We start from the raw sequence: 20872 nt of genomic DNA, 5'->3' as shown, positions 1-20872 counted from the left end.
ACATAGGGAAGGGGCCTGCCTGTTAGTCTAACCGGGGAACAAAGATCATTGGCTAAAAGGGTGGACCCAATGCAAGGCCATCAACATTAGGGAATACAGAGTCCCCAGGCTGAGAACTCTCTCTCTCTCTCTGGTTGCTCTTGCTTGCTGTCCTGTTTCTTCCTTGCTAGTGACCCGCCAGGCTGCCATGTGATCCTAGAAGCTGAATGGAGCCTGGCGATGCAGACCCCACACGCCATGGACTACAGCTGGGAGCACAAGCTCCCCCAGCCAGAAGCTGTACTGGACGGGGCTGTGCAAATATGGAGCAGACACGCTGGGAATGGCTGCAAGACCTGGTTCTGCTGAAGACAAAATGGGACATTTTTCATGTCAGGATGGAGGGAGATGGGCCCTTGGAAACTCAGGGGTTTGATTCCACAGAAATAAAGCTTCCCCAGAACCTCATCCTCCTGTGGGGCCTCAGGGAATGTTTGTTCCCCAGCACCCAAAGAACTCTAGTCCCACCAGCAACAGGTGGAGACTTGTAGAGGACCCCACCGATCACACACCCAGAGCAAAGTAAAGTTTATTATCATTCTTTTTATGACAAGTGCTTTCAAACAGGGACTTTGCACTTTTTCTCCTCCTGAGCAAGCTTTCTTTCCCCACCCTTTCCTCCAGATCAGAGACTCACCTGCAATGAAGACCTAAGGAGGGCCTTTGTTCTGTGGTTTTCAGCTGAAAGTGCCAACTGTAAGTGGGGGGAGTTGGTAAAAGCCAGGGCCCAGGTCTCTTTAGGAGAGAGGCTGATAAGCTGGGTGAGCCTTCAGGTGAGTACAGGATGAAAGCCTGAACTCAGAAAACTGTGGGAGGGAGACAACTGGAATGAGTGAGCTTGACAACTGCATGTTCCTAAGAACTTACTGTGGTCATTAAGGCCTCTGACAGGCTCTCCTGCTCCTCTCTGGGATATGTTCTAAGAGATTCTAAAAGACAGAACCCAGGTTTAACTGCCTGCCACTGGAAAGACCAAATCGAGATCATGGGACTGGTGGGAGGAATGTTGGTTTATTCTAGAGCCTGTAGCTTCAGAAGATGGTAGACTCATGCTGCAAAGACAGTTGGACACGGGCAGGCATTTTTGTAAGGAAGAGGAGGGGGGGGGGACGAATAATCCTATATAGTAAGAGAGGAATATGCTAATTATCCATACGCCATAATGTCAGGACCAATCTACAAGTGGTGGAGAGCTACAGGAGGGTGGGGCAGCAGGCAGAGAGCTACAAGGGGTGGGAGAGCTACCAGCAGCAGTGGGTGGATGGCCAGCTGAGGCAAGCCACAGCGATCTACTTGCACACGGATTCGTGTGCAGGGCTACTAGTAAAGGAATAAAAAGGAGGGGTTGAGAGTTCTCCGTTGAGGGGACTAAGTGCCAGCCAACACGGTCTGTGCAGATTACTGGTTGAAGGTCAGCAAATCTTCCGGAGATGGAATGTCTGGAGGTTGGAGTCTGTTTTTCCTGAAGTTAGTTCCTAGAATTCTTAAGCGAACAGGCTGTTTATGTGCAGTCACATTTACAGAAATAATGTTAAAATAATGGTGGGGTAGGCTACAAGATGTGTGGCTTAAAGATTTATATGAAAAGATGTTCACTACAGAATTATATGTAATCTAGAATAATAAAAGGGTAATATTCTAATTAGACCAGAGGGTCGAACAACCTTCCGGACGAAGCCGGGGCTGCGAGTGCCGAGCCCCTTGCATGAATTTTCTGCATTGGGCCTCTAGTTGTAATATAAAAATATATGAGACAGCATACGTATACAACAGTCGAAGAATGGATAAACATCACGTTGTCTGACAGTAGAGGGCTTCCAATCCACATGTCAATTGGCCATCTGTACCTGTTCTCTAGTTAAATGTCTATTCACGTCCTCTGCCCCTTTTTAAATTTATTGTTTGGGGGGTGTTTTTTTTGCTGTTAAATAGTATGAGTTTTTTAATAAATTTTGGATATTAACTCTGTATTGGATGTATCGTTGGCTAACATATTCTTCCCTTCAATAGGTTGTCTGTTTGTGTCATATGGTCCCATTTGCTTATTGTTTATTTTTCTGCCCTTGCTTGAGGATACACATTGAAAACATATATTACTAAGAGATATGTCAGATGTTCACTGCCTGTTTTCTCCTAGTTTTATAGTTTTGGGTCTCACATTTAATCTTTAATCCATATTGTGTTTATTCTTGTATATGGTTTAAGAAAGTGACCAATTACTCTTTTTTTGCATGTATCTGTCTAGTTTTACCAGCACCATTTTGAAAGGACTGTCTTTGCCCCACTGCATATTCTTGCCTCCTTTGTCACAGATTAATTGACTGTATAAGTGAAGATCCTTTCCTGGGCTCTCTGCCTGCCCCCATTGAACTGGGTGTCTGTTTGTATGCCAGTGCCATGCTGTTTATTAGTGTAGACACTTTTGTATAGTTTAATATCAGGGAGTAGGATGCCTCCAACTTTGTTCTTTCTCAGGACTTCTTTGGGTCTTTGTGGTTCCATATAAGTTTAGGATGAGTTGTTCTATCTCTGAGAAGAAGGCCATTGGTGTTTTAATAGGGATTGCATTGAATGTGGATATTGCTTTAGTCAGTAAGCGCATTTTATCAATGTTAATCCTTCTAACCCATGAGCATGTATATCCTATCCTTCCATTCATTTGTATCCTCTTCAATTTCTTTCTTCAGTGTCTTATAGTTTCAGTCTATAGGTCTTTCATTTCTTTGGTTAAATTTATTCCTGGATATTTTATGCTTTGTGGGTAAACTTGTAAATGCGATTTTAAAATTTTCTCCTCCTGATTATTCATTATTGCTGTACAGAAATGCAGCAGGTTTCTAATTTTCTATCCTGCAACATTACTAAACTCATTGATTGGTTCTGATGGTGTGTTTTTTTGGTGGAATCCTCAGGTTTTCTACATACTGTATCACATTCTTTGCAAATAGTGAGAGTTCTACTTCTTCCTTCCTGATTTGTATGCTTTCTATTCCTTTGTCTTGTCTGACTGCTGTGGCCGGGACTTCCAATACTGTGGGAGCACAGGTGGTGAGAGTGGGCGTCCTTGTCTTCTTCCTGACCTTAGTGATTAGAGAATAACTTTTCAGCTTTTCACCAATGAGTATGATCACAGCTGCAGGTTTAGGAATCAGGTTTTTATAAAATTTTTGCTATTATTACAAAATTGGATCCAATTTGGGAATTTAAATTGTATCTACATTCTGGTATTGTAGATTTTACTATGATGAACAGCATCAAATATAAAACTTTGTGTTAATGCCTGATTTTTCTTTAGGAGTAATTCCTTAAAGAGATATTTTTGGGTTAAAGAATAAAACTTTTTAAGGCAAATATATATCTCTCCAAAATATGTCCAGAAATATTTACATTCATATGTAGCAAAGTATGTGGTTCCCATTATGATTTATTTAAATTTGACTTATTTTTATTTTGAAATAGTTTATGATCAAGAATAAAAACAATAATTATCCCCCCAAATCAGTGGAAATATATTCCCCTCTCTGAAAATTTAAATTTCAAACATTCAGATAATTTAGGAAGTGAAGGGACCAGAGGACTCCAGCTCCTGCTCTGAGGGCAGTGGGAGCCCCTGGAGGCTGAGGAGAGGCGTGAAGTGAGGGAGGCAGGAGCATTCGGGCTGTGGTGTGGAGCAGAGACTGAGGGGCCCCAGTGGAACTGGGGCTCAGAGCGGGGGGTCCTGCGTTAATCAGAGTGAGATGTTGGAGGCGCGGACAGGCTGTCCAGGACGTGTGGGCAAGTGGAAGCTTGTGAGCCCATTGGCCACAGAGCCCAGGACTCCCAGGTGGCCAGGACCAAGGGACGGACACTTAAGGTTCATCCTTTAGGGCAGCGGTTCTCAACCTCTGGGTTGAGACCTCTTTAGGAGTCAAATGACCCTATCACAGGGGTCGCCTAAGACCATAGGAAAACACATATAGAATTATATATTGTTTTTGTGATTAATCACTATGCTTTCATTATGTTCAATTTGTAACAGTGAAATTGGAGGTCACCACAACATGAGGAACTGTACTAAAGGGTCGCGGCATTAGGAAGGTTGAGAACCATTGCTTTAGGGTGATTTTCCATGTTGGAGTCAAAGGCGAAGAGACTCCCAAACAGAAATTTGAGAGGAGGCTCTGGGGTCACCAGTGATGGTGGCTGTACCAGGAGTCGGCCCTGGGGAGACAGAGGTCTCATGTGGATTCTCCATCTTCCTCCAGGTCGTCATTTCTACCAGCTCCTTCTGGTGTCTCTCTGTCTGCACAACAGCCCACAATGGTGAGGTCCCTGGCCTTCCATCTGCTCCACCTCCCCGTCTGCCTTGCCTTGTTCCAGCTGCTCAACCCCTGCTCAGGTAGGGACCACCTGCAATTATGTACCAGGAGCAGTTACCTATAGTGCCCAGTCAGAATCTTTGACTCCTCCTCACACCTGGGAGGCCCATCCACACTGTACACCTGTCAGAACTGAGTGCCTGTCAAGGTGTTTATTACCTCACCCTCCCTGCCTGGGACACCCCCTTACCCTCTGGCCTCCAGCTCCCTCTGATGGAGCACCTCTTTCTGCTGACCAGCTCAGGTTGCTGTGATTGGACCCCCTGAGCCCATCCTGGCCATGGTGGGTGAAAATGCTGAGCTGCTCTGTCATTTGTCCCCGAAGATGAGTGCTGAGTCCATGGAGCTGATGTGGCGGCGATCCGGCCTCAGGCAGGTGGTGCGTGCATATGCACACGGCAAGGAAGAAACAGAGATAGCAGAGTATCGAGGGAGAACGTCAATTTTAAGAGAGGACATCACTGAGGGGAAGGTTGTCCTGCGGATTCACAAGGTCAGAGCCTCTGACAGTGGGACCTACCAGTGTTATTTCCAAGATGACGATTTCCTGGCAAAAGCCCAGGTGGAGCTGAAGGTTGCAGGTGAGCCTGAGGCTATTCTGAGCTCCTTCTTCTGTGGGGCCTGGGGGCACAGGCTCCAAGGCCACAGCACAGACTTCTGCCTACACCCCAGCAGCTGCCTCCCTCCTCCACCTCTGCTTCTCTGAGCCCTTGACAGACTCAGGTTTTCCTGCCAGAAGGGTTCCTCCTGAACCAAGTGAAGACGTCCCTCCTGCAGCCACCAGGATCTCAGCAGGGATGTGGGGTCAGGGCAGGAAGGCTGAGAAAACCTTCCCTCGTGGGGGGCACACAATTGAGTGGTTCAGCTGTGTTCCAGGCAGTGGACGTGGGCCCCCCAGGTGCTCCCTGCTGTGGGTCCAGGGAGGCTGAGTAGCAGGGACATCAACTGTGCTGCCAGGTCCTCCAACCAAAGGCCCCAGGATCACACCTGCAGTTGAACAAGTTGAGTTTGGTACTAGTTGCAGTGAGGAGAACACACAGTGTGGAAACATGGGGTGTCCCCATGATGGAGTGTCAGGGAGACTTGGTGTAACTTTTGGGGTGATAGGAGATTAGGAGAGGGTTTATGGAAGGAGGGCTTTGCTCTGGATCAGATGCTGTCAGGAGGGTGTGGGGTGTAACTAGTCACTCTCACCTATGATGGGGGATGATTGCTCACTGCTGTGGTCTGGACACTGTTTATATTTTATTCTATGTTCAGACCTGATGGCTGAGTGGTCTTGATTTGTCCTGACCCATCACAGGGACAAAGCGTCCTTGTCTGATGCTGATATTCCATGAAATTGTTCATGTCCAACATCATTTCTCTTTCTCAGGGCACAGCCCTGCCTTGCACAGGAAGGAAGGAAGGTGAAGGTGGGAGGTCCTGGCTTTCTCCCTGCAGGGCCTCCTCAGCTGCATCCCTTTCTGAGACCACAGCTCCTCTTAAGAAATCCCTCCCTACAGGACTAGGTTACTGCAAGTCTTCAAAAGGCTTCCTCTCACCTCCCCTTGGGTTAAGAGTTTAGGGACTGATGGTGACAACTCACTGTTCCTGGCCCTGGGTCAGCTCTCTCCCATGTAGTCTTTCCCCTCCCACAACCACAAAATAAAAATTCCCTGAGTCCAAAGACCCGAAAAAGAGGCTGTAAACTCTAGATTAATGATATCAAGAGTTCAGCACGGTGACTCTCATACCAGGAACAGTGTGGGCTGCAGCAATACAACATGCATATCCTCCCCACCACCTGCCAAAGCCTAAAGCTCACAAGGGCAGGCAGGATAGATATGGGACTGGGGCATGACCTGCCCAGATAAGGGGAATGAGTTACAAGCTTAGGGCGGGTGAGGGCCAGTTCCAGGAACCAGCACTGGGCAGGGGGAGGGTCCAGGTGTCTCTGAGGGCATCCCTGGGAAGCAGTCTCTGTTCTGGCCCAGATCCAGCTGGATACAGCTCGAGGGTCCATGAGGGTCAGGCAGTGGTCACCTCATGGAATAGTCTCCCCTGCACAGCACACGTGGCAACCAGCTCCTCAGTGAACCCTCCCTGCGTGATCTAGTGGAGTGAGCCCCTGTTCCTGATGGGACCCTCACCAACACAGAGGCCTCCCCATGACTCAGGCTCACTCTTCCTTCCCCAGCCCTGGGCTCTGATCTTCACCTTGAAATGAAGGGCTATGAGGATGGAGGGATCCGTGTGGAGTGCACGTCTGCAGGCTGGTATCCGCAGCCCCACGTAGAGTGGAGAGGTGACAGGCGAGAGAGCTTGCCCACCATGGCAGCGCCTGCAAATGTAGATGGAGAGGGTCTGTACGCAGTCACATCGTCTGTGATCCTGAAAGGCGGCTCTGGGAAGGGGGTCTCCTGTGTCATCAGAAACCCCCTGCTGAGCCAGGAGAAGACCGCCAGGGTCTCCATTGCAGGTGAGTGCCCGGCCCCACACTGAGCTCAGCTGTGGCCACTGGGAGAAGGAGGCCTGACTGTCTGCTGCTGACCTGGGTCTGTGCAGTGAGCACAAGGCTCAGAGCAGGGACCTGGGTGCCCTTTTGCCCCTTGAAGCTGTTGATGTCACACACATTTTCTGAGCATCCCTGCCGCCTCCACCTGGGACAGGCGATGGGGAAGGACAAATGGTAATGGTCAGCAAACACATGACAAAGTGGGGAAAGTATGTGCAGACACGTCCTGGAGAAAGGGCTGAGCTCCTCAAAACATGGAACAGCTCAGTACAGAAATGAACGGTTTCCAGAAGGAAATACTTCGGCCAAGGATGTCCAGTCTCACTGAGCAGGGAGACGTCTTTACCTGTGAGATGGGCAGCAAACAAACCATGTAGTTGGAAACACTGATGGCAGGACTGTGGGGGGACAGACACTCTTAGACGTGTGTTGGTATCAGTTGGTATATTTTTGTATAAATTGACACAGCTTAAATTGGGGAGGGGGGGAGTAGAAGAATCTTAATCCAAACTACTTATTTACTGACCCAAAATCCCAGTTCTAGGAATTTATCTGACAAATCAGCTTGGTGTTGTGTGAAATAACTGATGGACAAAGTTATTTCTTTTTAAAAAATATATTTTTATTGATTTCAGAGAGGAAGAGAGAGGGAGAGAAAGAGAGGAACATCAATGATGTGGGGGAATCATGGGCTGCCTCCTGATTGGGACCAAACCCATAATCCAGGCTTGTGCCTTTGACAAGAATCTTCTGTGGACCCCTCAGTCCACAGGCCAATGCTCTATCCACTGAGCGAAACCAGCCAGGGCACAATGTTATTTCTTAGAGCATCAGTTATAATAACAAAAGTCACAGACAGTTCAGATGCCACCCATGGGGGCTCCTGTGCAGTGGAGGCTGCCCTGCGGGAGGAAACACAGATGTGCTCCCCATGCTGAGAGGGAAAGGTCCCCAGGGCCCACGATGCACTGAGAAACAAGCTGTGGAGAAGCTTGCATAGATGCTGCCTGTGGTGTGAACAAGAAAAATAAGATGTTTATGTTTTTTATTTATATATACCAGAGGCCCATTGCAGGAAGATTCCTGCAAGAATAGGGCTTCCTGCGGCCCTAGTATATGTGACAGAAAGAGTTCTGGGAACTTTAGGGAAGACAATGGTCATTGCTCCTCTGGAGAGACCTCGTGACCCTTCGGTCCAACGGCTGAGGCTTTCCTTCCCCAGGGCCCTTCTTCTCCAGCACGAAGCCCTGGCAGGTGGCCTTTCGGGTGACCCTTGTGGCTCTGCTGGGGCTTCTGGCTGGGTTGGTGATCTCATGGTGGCAACAGCAGAAGAGAATCAGGGCCTTGAGCCAGGAGAAGGAGAGGGAACGAGCCGAGAAAGAAGCAGCGCTGGTGGTGAAGGAGCATGAGCGAGCTGAGAAAGAAGCAGCATGGATGAAGGAGCAGCTGGAGCGATGCACCAAAGGTGAGGCCTGGCTGCAGATGGGTGGGACCTCCCTGCCCCAGGCCACCCACCCAGGTGCGGGTCCCCCTTTCCATCTCATTGACAGCACCTTCTCTTTCTGCTTATTTCCAGAGAATCTGCAGGAGGAGCTCAGTAAGTCCCAATCCCCCGCCAGGAGGGTTCTGGGGTCCCTGGTGACCCACCTCACTGACCCCTTCCATTTCTCCAACAGGGTGGAGGAAGAAGCAGTACCTGGAGCGTGAGTACCTGGACCTGCCTCTTAGACACTCTGCTGGGACCTGTCCAGCCCCTTCCTCACCCATGACCACCCAGGGGAAGGAATGGGGAAACTGATAGGGGAGGTCGGGCAGGGGGGTCCTCCCTGTAGAAAGGGGTCAGGCTCTCTCCACCAGACCGATCACATACGGATGTCCAGGGAACCCCAGAAAGGAGAGGAGGAGATGGACTTGGATGTGAGGGCCACCTTCCCTGACTGCTCTACAGAATCTAAAGGCTGCTGAGAGGAAACCAGAAGGAGAGAGAACATTCTCTTCTAAGGAGGAGGGGTTGGTGTCAGTTGTCCCAGATTTATCATAACTGCTGAAAAGTAGTGTCTGAAATTTTCTCATTAAGTCACCTAATTCTTTTTGGAAAATGTTAGGATATCATGCAGATTCAGATCAATGGATTTCAGCACACATATGCATACACGTATGCACATGGCAAGCCCAGCCAGGTACAGGACAAAGACAGTCACCTCATATGTCAGGGGCATGGGATACATGACCCCAGTGGGTGCCTGGCCCACGGATAGCACCACACCCTGTGTATAGGAGGTTTCTCCTTCTCACTTAAAGGAAGGCTTCTCATTGCCGCACCCCAATGGCGAGCATCACTGCAATGATGGGTCATTAATAAGTAACATCAGGGGACTTTCACACCAGCCCTGTGATGCTGAGGCCGATCTGACCACAGAGCTGGCTCCTCAGTGACTGAGTGGCTCATGGGAGGGACACAGGGTGGACATGCTGGGCACAGGGATGGTTCTCAGGTTGGCATGTGAGAGACGGATGGCACAGGTGTCATCACACTGCTCAGAATGATGTGCATGTAACACTTATGAATTGCTTGTTTCTGGAATATTTAATATTTTCCAACTGTGGGTGACAGAGTGTAACTGAAACTTCAGAAAGTGAAACGATGGTTAAAGGTGACTGCTGTACAGACACATACAGGACAGACCTGCAGGTGCAGCTGGGAAAGCCCCACTCGGTGCCTGCAGGTCACTAGGTGCCAGCGACTTTAAAGAGGAGCGGGGAGCAGGGAACTGAACAGGCAGAGGGAGAGGGAGGTGGGGTTCAAAGGGAAGAGAGAGGAAAGGACTCAGAAATGACAGTGGAGGTGACCCTGCCTCCTTCCTTTGCAGGTGACAGGTCTCAGGCCTATGCTGGTGAGTGACTCATGCTCTCCGGTTCCTGCACTTGTGTACAAAGCCCTGAAACCCTTTCTGTGCTGGTGAGGGGTCATCAGACCCTGCTCAGAGCTCCTGTTCTGTGGACGACCCCCCTGCCTCTCCGGACACCCAGAGAGGACCTCCCAGCTCCAGTGTCCCCTCACCTGCTGCCACACACGCCCACATCTGGGCACAGCCTGGCCCCGTCACCCACAGCCCCACCGTGATGGAGGAAAGCCCAACATTCTGAGAGCTTTTATGCCTCCTCCTCAGAGCTGTGGAGGAAGGAAACTAGATATTGGTGGGAAGGAGAGGGAAGAGGCTCAGTGAGGAGAATGGTGGGGGAAGAACAGAAATGATGACCTTTCCTTGCCTGTTTCTTCTTCCTTTCAGAGTGGAAGATGGCCCTTTACCAACCTGGTGAGTGAATCACTGTGTTCCCTGGGACAACAACTGAGGGGCCTGGCTCCCTCTTTCTTCTACAGCTCTTGACTGGGAGAATTTTGGGTGGGTTACATGAGCTCCCCACAGTGTGCCCATCTGCTGCTAAGAGTGCCAGGGACAGCTGCTGCCCTGGGCTTCCCCAGGTCTGTGTGGGGGAAGGAGGAGTCATGAGGGGTGGAGCTGGGAGCAGGGGCTGGAGAGAGAGGGAGGAGGTGACCTGGCCCAGCTGCTGCCCCTCCTGCCCTGAGCCTCCTCAAGGTGTGCCATGTTTCTGAGTCTCTTGGAGATGATGGTAGTCATTCCTACTATGTGAGGGTGGAGATAAGACTAGACGAGGAGATGGGTGTGTGTTGGTCAAAACTCTAAGAGGGAAGCCATGGCCTGTTCTTGATGGGTGTGTGTCTGACGGTAATGACCACAGTCAGGAGAAGGTTCTTAAGACGTAAAAGTGATGTAGGCAACTCCTTAGATTATAACAGACTGTATTATAGAGTCATTTACTCACAGGGGTGTGGGGTTGGAGCGGACAAAATAGGTGTCAGTCTGCACAGACTGTTACAGTACTTTTTTAAACACACAATTCGTGTGCTAATGATTGTCAGGACAAAGGGACAAGGAGTGTGGCAGCATCAGCCATACCTCCTGGGGGTCTTGTGGTGGAAGGTTGTTTATAATCGATACCATCACATTTGGTGTTGACCTCCTTGTCATGTCGTTCTAGTGTTACTAACAGAACTGTTTATGGCTACATTTTAAGGAACACACATCATCATCACCCTGAGGGCTTTGGTGTGCCTGCTAAGAACAGGGAGGTTGGTCAAAGGTCACAGCATGAGAAGATGAAGGAAATCAGAGACACAGAGATGGAGTTGGTTTGATTCAGCCACATCTGCCCAGTGATTACAGAGGGTTTAGGGAAGGACCTACTTCCAGAAGCGGGGGGTGGGGGGATGTTAAGGGAAACCACAAGGAAGAGCAGTGCCCCAGGCTCACAACAGTGGGAGCTGCCACCACCCCAGGCCCAAGGCAGAGGGACAGGGAACAGTCACTGGAGCCCTGAGGAGGCTGTGGCTCAGGGAGAGGCTGCCTGAGAGGAGGCTGCTCTGTTAGAGCCTCTCCATCACAGGAAGTGGGGAAGTCGGGGCTGTGCCTCTTTCCTTCCCTCCAGTCTTCAGCCAGCACTGCCCTTGGCCAAAGCCAACAGGTGACCAGAGGCAAGAGAGCCCAGTGATGCTGCCCAAGGAGGAGGATTCCTGGGCAAAGAGGGAGGGGCAGGTGGGGAGTGAGGATCACATAGAGCCCAGCATGGCCCAGCACAGCAGAGACCTGGTCCCTGTGACCACACCAGGTGCTTCCTCCATGCCTGGCCTTGGGCTAAATACAGCTCACATTCTGTTTTGTTCCACCCTAGAGATGAGTATTTTTATTCGCATTTTACAGATATCACATTGAGACTTGCCACATTGCAGTGTGTGTGTGTGTGTGTGCGTGTGTGTGTGTGTGTGTGTGTGTGAAAAGAGACCGAGCAGAAAAGGAAGTCGTCCAGCTCAGGAGGGCAGAGCAAGGGTTGGGGCCCTTGGAATCCATGTGACTCTGCAGCACAGGTGGGCACAGTCCTTCTGGGGAGGAAACAGGAGAAAGATAGAAGGAAGGGGGCCACTTGAGATCGGGTTAGTGTGACCCCAGTTTCCTAACCCTTCCTTCCTCACTGACCACCAGGCCCTGTGGTGTATCTTGGCTTTGCTGAGGGTCACACTCAGGGCAGCTGGGACCCCAGGCTCTGGGCTCAGGTCTCACCAGCCAGACCCAAGCCTTGGAGCTTGAGGCTCTCAGATCCCAAAACCATGGCTGACCCCACACCATTGGAACTCTTTGTAGCGGACGTGATTCTGGATCCGGACACCGCGCACCCCAACCTCCTCATTTCTGACGACCAGAGGAGCCTGAACTGTACACTAGAAAGGCAGAGCCTGCCAGACAACCCCAAGAGATTTCAAGATCGTTTCTGTGTGCTGGGCTGTGAGAGCTTCATGTCAGGCAGACACTTCTGGGAGGTGCAGGTGGGGGACAGGAAACAGTGGCATTTAGGGCTGTGTAGGGAGAACGTGGAGAGAAAATATTATGCTACAATATCACCGGAGAATGGATTCTGGACAATAGCACTGTCGGGTGGGCATGAATTCCATGCTCGAACGGATCCCCGGAGCAAACTCACAATTGCCAACCCTCTTAAAAGAGTGGGGGTTTTCCTGGACTGTGAGATGCGGGAGGTCTCGTTCTATGATGCCATCGATGGATCACACATCTTCACCTTCCAACAAGCTTCCTTCTCTGGGCCTCTGTGGCCTTTTTTCAGGATTTGGTCACATGAGTCCACTGCCTTGACCGTTTGCCCAGCACCAAAAGGAGTGAGGAGTTCCCTTGTGTCTGACCCACTGCCTGGCCCTTCCCTGGAGACCCCAGTGGCCTCAGGCTCAGCTAATGGCAATGAGGACCCCCAGGAGGAAGTAATATCTTTGCTTCCCTCTGCCCAGCCCTGAGCTGAGGGCCTGCTTCACAGCCAAACCTCACAGCAGGAACATACTTTCATCAGGAACATACTTACTAAAAACTCACTGAGTGAAGCACTTTACTAGCTGTCTTTCAACTTTCCCACATGATTAATGAGGAGACCAGGGTGCAGGAAGATAACTTTCCAAAGGTGACTCAGCTCCCTTCCTGCAGCCATAGCTCAATTCACAGGTACTTAGAAGGTGGTGGGTGCTGGGCTAAGTGCTTCAGGTGAATCTCACTCCCCAGTCCTCACAACACCCCTGTGAGGTGGCCTCATTGAAAGTGTGGAAAGAAAGGCAGGGCCCAGGGAAGTGACATATAATTCAGGCAGAAACTAGTGCTGCTGGGAGGTGTTTGACCTCTGACCCTCCCTCTACCTCCAGTCTGTTCCTTTGCAGCCAGTTGTTCCTGTTGGGCAGGGTCATGGGCAGCCTGAGGTTCCCTTCCCAGGGCCCCAGGGAGAAGGTCACTGTAGGTGACTCTGAAGGCCACATCCCACCTGGTTCCTTCAAGGGGGACTGTCAGAACCATGGTCCACTGCTCCATTGCCTGGCTGTCCATGATGACGTCGTCCACAGAACGAACTCACAGTGACCACATCACACACGGCTGAGAAGGGACTAGAGGCTAAATTCTTAACCAGCTTGAGACCTGTGATCATGAAGCTGAACCAACTCTCCAGCTTCATCCCTAAAGCTCATGTGTGAGGCATGAATTTGGGGGAAGGGAGCCATGTGAACTGCAGTGGAAGTTTTATCACATTGTGACCCATTTCCCGGAAAGGGACCGTCCACGCTGAGCATGTGTTCATGTTCCCGGAGGTTCCTGTAACTGCTGGGTCCTGGGGAAAAGCCACTCCATCACCATCACTGTGACTGGTCACCACTGTGTCTGTCGCCTTCCCCGGCAGGTGGTGGTCAGGTTACATTTATTAAATAAATTGGTTACTATTCTTCATTCCTCAACTGAGCTTCTTCTAGATTTTCACCCCCATAGTTTACCCACCACATTTACACAAAATCCTTATTGTATCAGCTTTGTAAGCTGCTAATAAAAACCGCAAATTTCATGACCTAATGCAACACAGATTCCTTACTTCACATGTCTGTAGGTGGTAAGCCCAGTGTGGCTCTGGCCGGACTGACATCCAGGTGTCTGCAGGCTGGCTCCTTTCTGGAGGGTCCAGGGAACAGTCTGTTTCTTGCTAATTCTGGTTGTTGGCAGAACTGAGTTTCCTGCAGTGGTGGGACCGAGGTTGCCATTCCATCCTGAATGCTGCAGGCTGGGATTATCTGGACTCCTTCTGCCAGCTGGCAGATGTGACGGAAAAATTTAGGTTAAAGGAATGGAATGGGGAACAGAGTCCAGAAATAACAGCTAGTGGGGTCATTGCTAGAGTGCTAATTTCAGTGTCAAATTGAGTCAGAAGGGAATTAGAGGCCTCCAGAGAAAGCATTTAGGAATGGGCGGGATATGTTAAGAAATGTGCCTTGGGCCCAGCTGGTGTGGCTTTTTGGTTGAGCGTCTACCTATGAACCAGAAGGTCGAGGTTCTTTTCCCCAATCCCAGTCAGGGCACATGCTCCGTGAGGGCTCCATCTTCAGTGGGGGGCGTGAAGGAGACGGCTGGATATGAATCATGCCTGGCTCTCTCCTCCAACCAACCCCTGATTCTCTCTACCACCAAATTGCTTGTATTTGCACTTCTTCTGATTCTATTTCATTTTTGATCTAGGTTTCTGCATATATATAAAAAAGAGACTTTGGGGGACTTTTATTGTTTTTGTTGGTCACTGGAGTGTAGAGTGGGGGAGGCAAGGGATCTGGGTGAGGGTCGTGTTGGGCTTTCAGAAAATAAATGACCTGGGGAGGAAGGAGTCTGCAGGTCTGGTGTTGCCAGAGAATCCAGAATCACCAGCTGTTGACTGAAAACTGAAATGTGCACTTTCCTCACCTGCCCCAAAGGCTTGCTGTGAATTTACATGGGCCACGTGCTTAGAAGAATGCCTACCCACACACGGCGCGCTCTCAATAAATGCTGGTGCAGTTACTGTCGGTGCAAAGGTTGCTGAAATCCTTACATGCATTTGCCCACATCGCCAGAGATTGTGGATAAAAGTTACATTTGTCAATAGTTCATTTCTTCCATAGATTTAGAGTTTGATGTTATAAAATAATTAAATTGGCTGTAAGCAGTTGGCTCAGTGGATAGAGTGTCGGCCTGCGGACTGAAAGGTCCCAGGTTCGATTCTGGTCAAGGGCATGTACCTTGGTTGTGGGCGCATCCCCAATAGGGGGCGTGCAGGAGGCAGCTGATCGATGTTTCTAACTCTCCCTCTCCCTTCCTCTCTGTAAAAAATAAAAATTAAAAAACAATTAAATTGGCTTAATTCTATGTTAGAATTATTTTTTTTAAATAAGGCAAAGAAAAAATAGTCAATAAAAAATGTCCCCACCTTAGTTTCAAATGCAAAAAAGAAGTTGCAAAACTATTTTTTCTTAAAAGCATTTCAGATCCTGCTTCCCCAGCATGTGTCATCAGTTTGGCTGAAATAAACTCGTGAATTTTTTTTTAATGGCTATTGTCCCTGGTTGCAGCTAAAATCAGAGAGGGCATTTGCAAAATAGGGCCCCAGGTGAACCTGGACGTTAGCATCAGCTCTAATTGGCAACTGGAATAAAACAATCAGTGAAAAACCTGAACTCAAAGAAGTTTCTTTACTCATTGTTTTTTGTTGCTATCAATCTATACAAAACAGTAATATGCAAATCGACCCAACGGCAGGACGACAGGTTGCTATGACCCAGACGGACCACCAGGGGGCAGACGCTCCACGCAGAAGCTGCCCCATGGTGGTCTGTGGGCTCCCACAAGGGAAGACCCGCTCAGCCAGAGCCAGGCTCCCCGCTGTGATGGCAGAGGCGGTGGCGGGAGCCCCTCCTGCCTCCCGGCAGCCTAAGGAGCTGGCAGGCGGGAGGTAGGGAGCAGCGAGCCACGCGGTAAGGCGCGAGCGGCGGGCGGTTAGGAACGAGGGGTCCCGGGTTGAGAGAGAGCGCAGTCGGGCTAGGACCCCCTCCCTCCCCCCCGCCCCCCCCCCCCCCCACACCGGCACAAGGTTCATGCACCAGGCATCCAGTTCAATGATCATTCACGTCACAGCCGCTTTGTCTGGTCGTTTACAACCATCGGCTGCAAGTCCGGGTAACATTTCAGCGATGAGCCTGCTGCTCGTCTCAGTGACAGGTTCCCGGGTGCGCAGCCTGCGGGGCCCTTTCTCTCCGGAGCTGGAGACCCCGTGCGGGCGGTGCCCCGCGGGTGTGCTGACCCCCCCACCCCGGTGCCCCTGAGCCCCGGCCTAGCGCTTCCTCCGACCCCGGGGGGCTGGGGCTGGTTGTGACCTCCGACCCGGTTCTGAGAGCGGACTGTGTCCGTGTTCCCGCTCCTAAGAGGAGGAGGGAGAAACCGGAACCTTAACGCAAACCACTCACCGGAAACAAGGCGTGGGGGCCGACTTCCGGGGGCACTTCTCCAGGGAGCGGAAGTTCAAAGGTAACGTTCGTCAGCCTGGCTTCCTTCCGGACCCCGACTCCTTTCGGGGTTCCTGGGATGAGCGACCCCGTTTTAGTTCACAGAAGTGTCAACGTCGGGACAACAACTCGCAGGAGAGCGCTGCCCGCTGCGGGGACCTGGGCTGCTCTCCGGGAGGGGCCGCGGGGACGGGTTCGCTGCGCGGCCGGTCGCCGCCATAGCCGCTCTGGTGGCGGCCGCAGGCGGATGCGGGGGCGTCTGGTGACCTCGAGGGACGGGCTGCGCTTGAACTTCATAGACTTGGGACGTTTTAATTTCCCAATAGTTTTTAGTTTCCTCGTGTCTCCCACAGGAAGAGCCGCTGGGAGGAGGGTGCAGGGCTGTGTGTTACCTGAGAAAAACCTTTAACATATACCAGGTGTATCCGTTAATAATGCGGATTTTGTAATCAAAGAAAACACGATAATTTCTAGAGAAACATCAAAAGTGCTTTATTCAAAGTCATGTCCATCGCTGGCTACACATTCCCCATCTTTCAGGTAACTTGTGGAGACCGTCCCAATAGAACTTCTCTTGTTTTGGAGCAGACCATTCAGAGACCCAGTTGTCCACCTCTTCCTACGTGTTGATATGCCGCTCAGAAAGCGCGTGCGCCGTCGATCGGATTGAGCGGCCATCTGAGGGAGCGAGGGCTGGTGAACATGGCGGGTGGGTTCATACTTCCCAGGCAAGATCTTCTAACGTGTCTGTAACCGGTTCTGAAGTGTGTGATGGTGCGTCATCATGAAGCAAAATTACTTTGCCGTGTCTTCTGGCCCATTCTGGTCATTTCACGATCAAAGCGTGGTTCAAACTGATTATTTGTTGTTGGCAGCGATCAGTATTAACAGTTTTACCTGCTTTTAGAAGCTCATAATACACCACACCTTCCCGATCCCACCAAACACAGAGCATTGTCTTCTTTCCCAAGTGATTTGGCCTCGCAGTCGATGTTGATGGTTGACCTGGGTCAACCCATGATTTTGTACGTTTGGGATTCTCAAAATAAATCCACTTTTCATTGCCAGTCACATTTTCATGCCAAAAAGACTTTCTTGTGTGCCGTTGAAGCCACATTTTACTGATGACTTTTCGGTTTTCCATTTGGCTTTGCTTCAGCTGATGTGGCACCCATTTTGCTTCCTTTAAAATCTTTCCCATTGCTTGTAAACAACCAGAAATTGTTTGCTGAGCAACATTGAATCTTTCTGCAAGTTGTTTTTGAGTTTAACCCGGATCTGCATCTAATAATGCTTGTCATTGTTGGTCTTCAAACTCTTTTGGTTGACCTGGACGTTCCTTGTCTTTCACATGGAAATCCTCACTTTTAAAGTGTTTAAACCAGTGTTCACAAGTATCTTGAGATGGAGTGAGTTCACCATTAGCTTTCCGAAGTATATGATAACTTTCAGCAGCACTTTTCTTCAAAATAAAGTAATGAATTAAAACTTCCCACAAATGCTCTTTTTTGGCATGAAATTCAACATTTTTAAGTGCAAAAATATCTATGATGTTAACACCTTCAGAAAATTTGACATATGAAGTTTTAAAGCTTGTTGTCAATACAACAAAATAGCATAAATATCAAATCGCATATATATCAACATATGTGTAACTCCATTTAATGAAAAAATCCGCATTATTAACCAGTTCACTTAGTATATATATTATTGACTTCAGAGAAGAGGGGAAAGGGAGAGGGAGATAGAAACATCAACAATGAGAGAATCTCAGATCGGCTGCCTCCTGCACACCCCCCACTGGGGATGGAGCCCACAACTTGGGCCTATGCCCTGACGGGGAAAGGAAGGGTGATCTCCTGTTTCATAGGTTACCAGGGGTGGGCAAACTTTTTGACTCGAGGGCCACAATGGGTTCTTAAAGTGGACCGAAGGGCCGGAACAAAAGCATGGATGGAGTGTTTGTGTGAACTAATATAAATTCAACGTAAACATCATTACATAAAAGGGTACGGTCTTTTTTTTTTTTTTTTTTTTTTTTTTAGTTTTATGCATTTCAAACAGGCCGGATCCAGCCCGCGGGCCGTAGTTTGCCCACACCTGGGTTAGACGCTCAACCACTGAGCCATGCTGGCCGGTGATGAGAAAAATCTTTATTGTTTAAGCCAATAACACGATCTGACAGGACACCCCAGGGTGGTGGTTGGAGGGTGGAGGCCTTCAGAACCTCAAGCCCATTCTCCACACCTGCCACCTCATTAATGTCAGTCTTCTCTCTCTCCTTCACGCGTGTGTAGTTAAAATGTGAAATAAAACAACTCAGAGATGAGGCTTTCCAGGGGCGATGGTATCACAGCTGAGTTAAATCAAGAGAGGCCTTTTCATCCGCCAGTGTGGCTCAGTGGTTGAGTGTAGACCTATGAACCTGGAGGTCGCCGTTCGATTCCCTGTCATGGCACACGCCCAGGTTGTGGGCTCAATCAGCCGTGCAGGAGGCAGCCGGTCCATGATTCTATCTCATCATGGATGTTTCTATCTCTCTCCCCCTCTCCCTTCTTCTCTGAAGTCAATAAAAGATACATTAAGAGAGACAGAGGGGGAGAGAGGGCCTTCTCGCCGACCACCCAGTGGCATTCCCGTCATTGGCTGCATTTAGCAAGAACTCGGGGCTGACCCAGCTGCTTCGTCATGGGAAACAGGACAAAGACATGCTTCTCAGGGCGAACGCCGTGAGAATGAAGGGGGGGACAGGGCTCAGCCTCCACCACCAGGAAATGCCCAGAAGCCAGCGAACCCCCAACAGGAGGGCAGAGGCTGGACCACCCTGTGGGGATGGGGAGTCAGAGATGGGAGGGCGGGCAAGAACCCTGCGCCCATGTAGTTATCTTTCTGCATGGAAAACTCTCTGCGCTGCCTCAGGCCCAGTGAAAGGTTCTTCAACATTAACACGAAGAGAAGTACATCTTTCTCTTCCAAAATTATTTAACAATCCATGTCAAATCCTATAACAGGAAGGTAAATGTTTGAGGGCCCAAGTCCTGTCTGTGAACAACAAAAGCAGAGCCCACGGGACGTGGGGCCTAATGTTTCTGCCATAAGACAACTGTCATGGAGCAGTTCTCCACCTGCAGGTCCTGGGCCATTAATGGGGCATGAAATCAATGTATTATGTAGCGACCAAATTTAAATACGAATGGAATTATGAGAGCATGCAGTATATATAAATGTGCATGTCATCAGTTACATTATAAGATGTATTTCTTACTGTGCATTGCAGTTTTAATATAAAAAAGATTTAGATTAAAGATGTGGGAACTTGGTGGGAGGACCTGGTGGAGGGAGAGGTGGGCTCCTGACCCAGCTGCACAGGGTGCAGTGATGCGCTGCGGCCACTAGGGGCGGAGAGGTCTAAAGATCATCATCTGAGAAGTTAGAGGAAGAGGGAGGAGGAGGAGGAGGAGGGAAGGGGGACAGGAATCTGAAAAGGGAGGAGAGATACTGGGATGGGGGAGTTGGAGGAGGGGAGGGAAGGGAAGAGGGGCGGGGAAGAAGAGGAGGAAATGAAGAACGTGCCCTGTAGCTCCTGGTCCCAGAAATGGAGAGACCTCTGGGAATGACAGGAACCCAACTTGCAGCCCTGAGTCCAACCCAGTTAGCCAGGCCAGGCGAGCCCACCCGGACCAGCTGCACCCTGTCCCCCTATAGCAGTGATAACGAACCTTTTGAGCTCAGCGTGTCAGCATTTTGAAAAACCCTAACTTAACTCTGGTGCCATGTCACATATAGAAATTTTTTTATATTTGCAACCATAGTAAAACAAAGACTTATCTTTTTGATATTTTATATATTTAAATGCCATTTAACGAAGAAAAATAACCCAAAAAAATGAGTTTGCGTGTCATAGGTTCGCCATCACTGCCCTATAGACTCACGAGGAGAAAATAAACGTTGATAAAATCTCCTGAGATGTTCGGTGTTTGTTTTGAGGCATGATTGCTGTTTTGAGGCATGATTGCAATAGAATCCTGTGTAATACACACACACCTGCTACCCTCATAAGTAGCTAGTCATTCATATTAATAATAGGGAAGGAGCAAAGGGGAGGCCAGACATAAGCAAGATCATCTGGGCAGCCTCACCAAGAAGCTGCAACTTGACACTCCCCAGGGAGCCAGTCTATTCCCTGGAAGTCACTGGGGAAGGACTCCTCAAAGGGAAGATGGGCACATGTGCAGTGAAGACGGGGTGACATAGGGAAGGGGCTTCCTGTGAGTCTAACCGGGGAACAAAGATCATTGGCTAAAAGGGCGCACCCAATGCAAGCCCATCAACATTGGGAATACAGAGTCACCAGGCTGAGAACTCTCTCTCTCTCTCTCTCTCTCTCTTTCTCTCTCTCTCTCTCTCTCTCTCTGTTGCTCTTGCTTGCTCTCCTGCTTCTTCCTTGCTAGTGACTCGCCAGGCTGACATGTGGTCCTAGAAGCTGAATGGTGCATGGCCATGCAGACCCACACACCATGGACTACAGCTGGGAGCACAAGCTCCCCCAGCCAGATG

The 20872-nt window shown here is 49.7% G+C and overlaps 1 protein-coding gene across 1 annotated transcript; it reads left to right on the top strand.

Annotated features, from left to right (window-relative positions):
* Positions 1-1787: 1787 nt before the first annotated feature.
* On the top strand, positions 1788-12775 carry LOC308533888 (butyrophilin subfamily 3 member A1-like; the record flags this gene model as incomplete). Its single annotated transcript, XM_081112082.1, has 9 exons — positions 1788-1897; positions 4284-4417; positions 4637-4978; positions 6577-6858; positions 8117-8380; positions 8571-8597; positions 9765-9788; positions 10185-10211; positions 12114-12775. 9 exons carry the CDS (start codon positions 1788-1790, stop codon positions 12773-12775), a joined length of 1872 nt encoding a protein of 623 aa, XP_080968208.1.
* Positions 12776-20872: the final 8097 nt, after the last annotated feature.

This window comes from Myotis nattereri (genome assembly GCF_964212035.1).
Source record: "Myotis nattereri genome assembly, chromosome: 18".
Taxonomy (NCBI): domain Eukaryota; kingdom Metazoa; phylum Chordata; class Mammalia; order Chiroptera; family Vespertilionidae; genus Myotis; species Myotis nattereri.
This window is presented reverse-complemented; position numbering and strand designations above follow the sequence as displayed.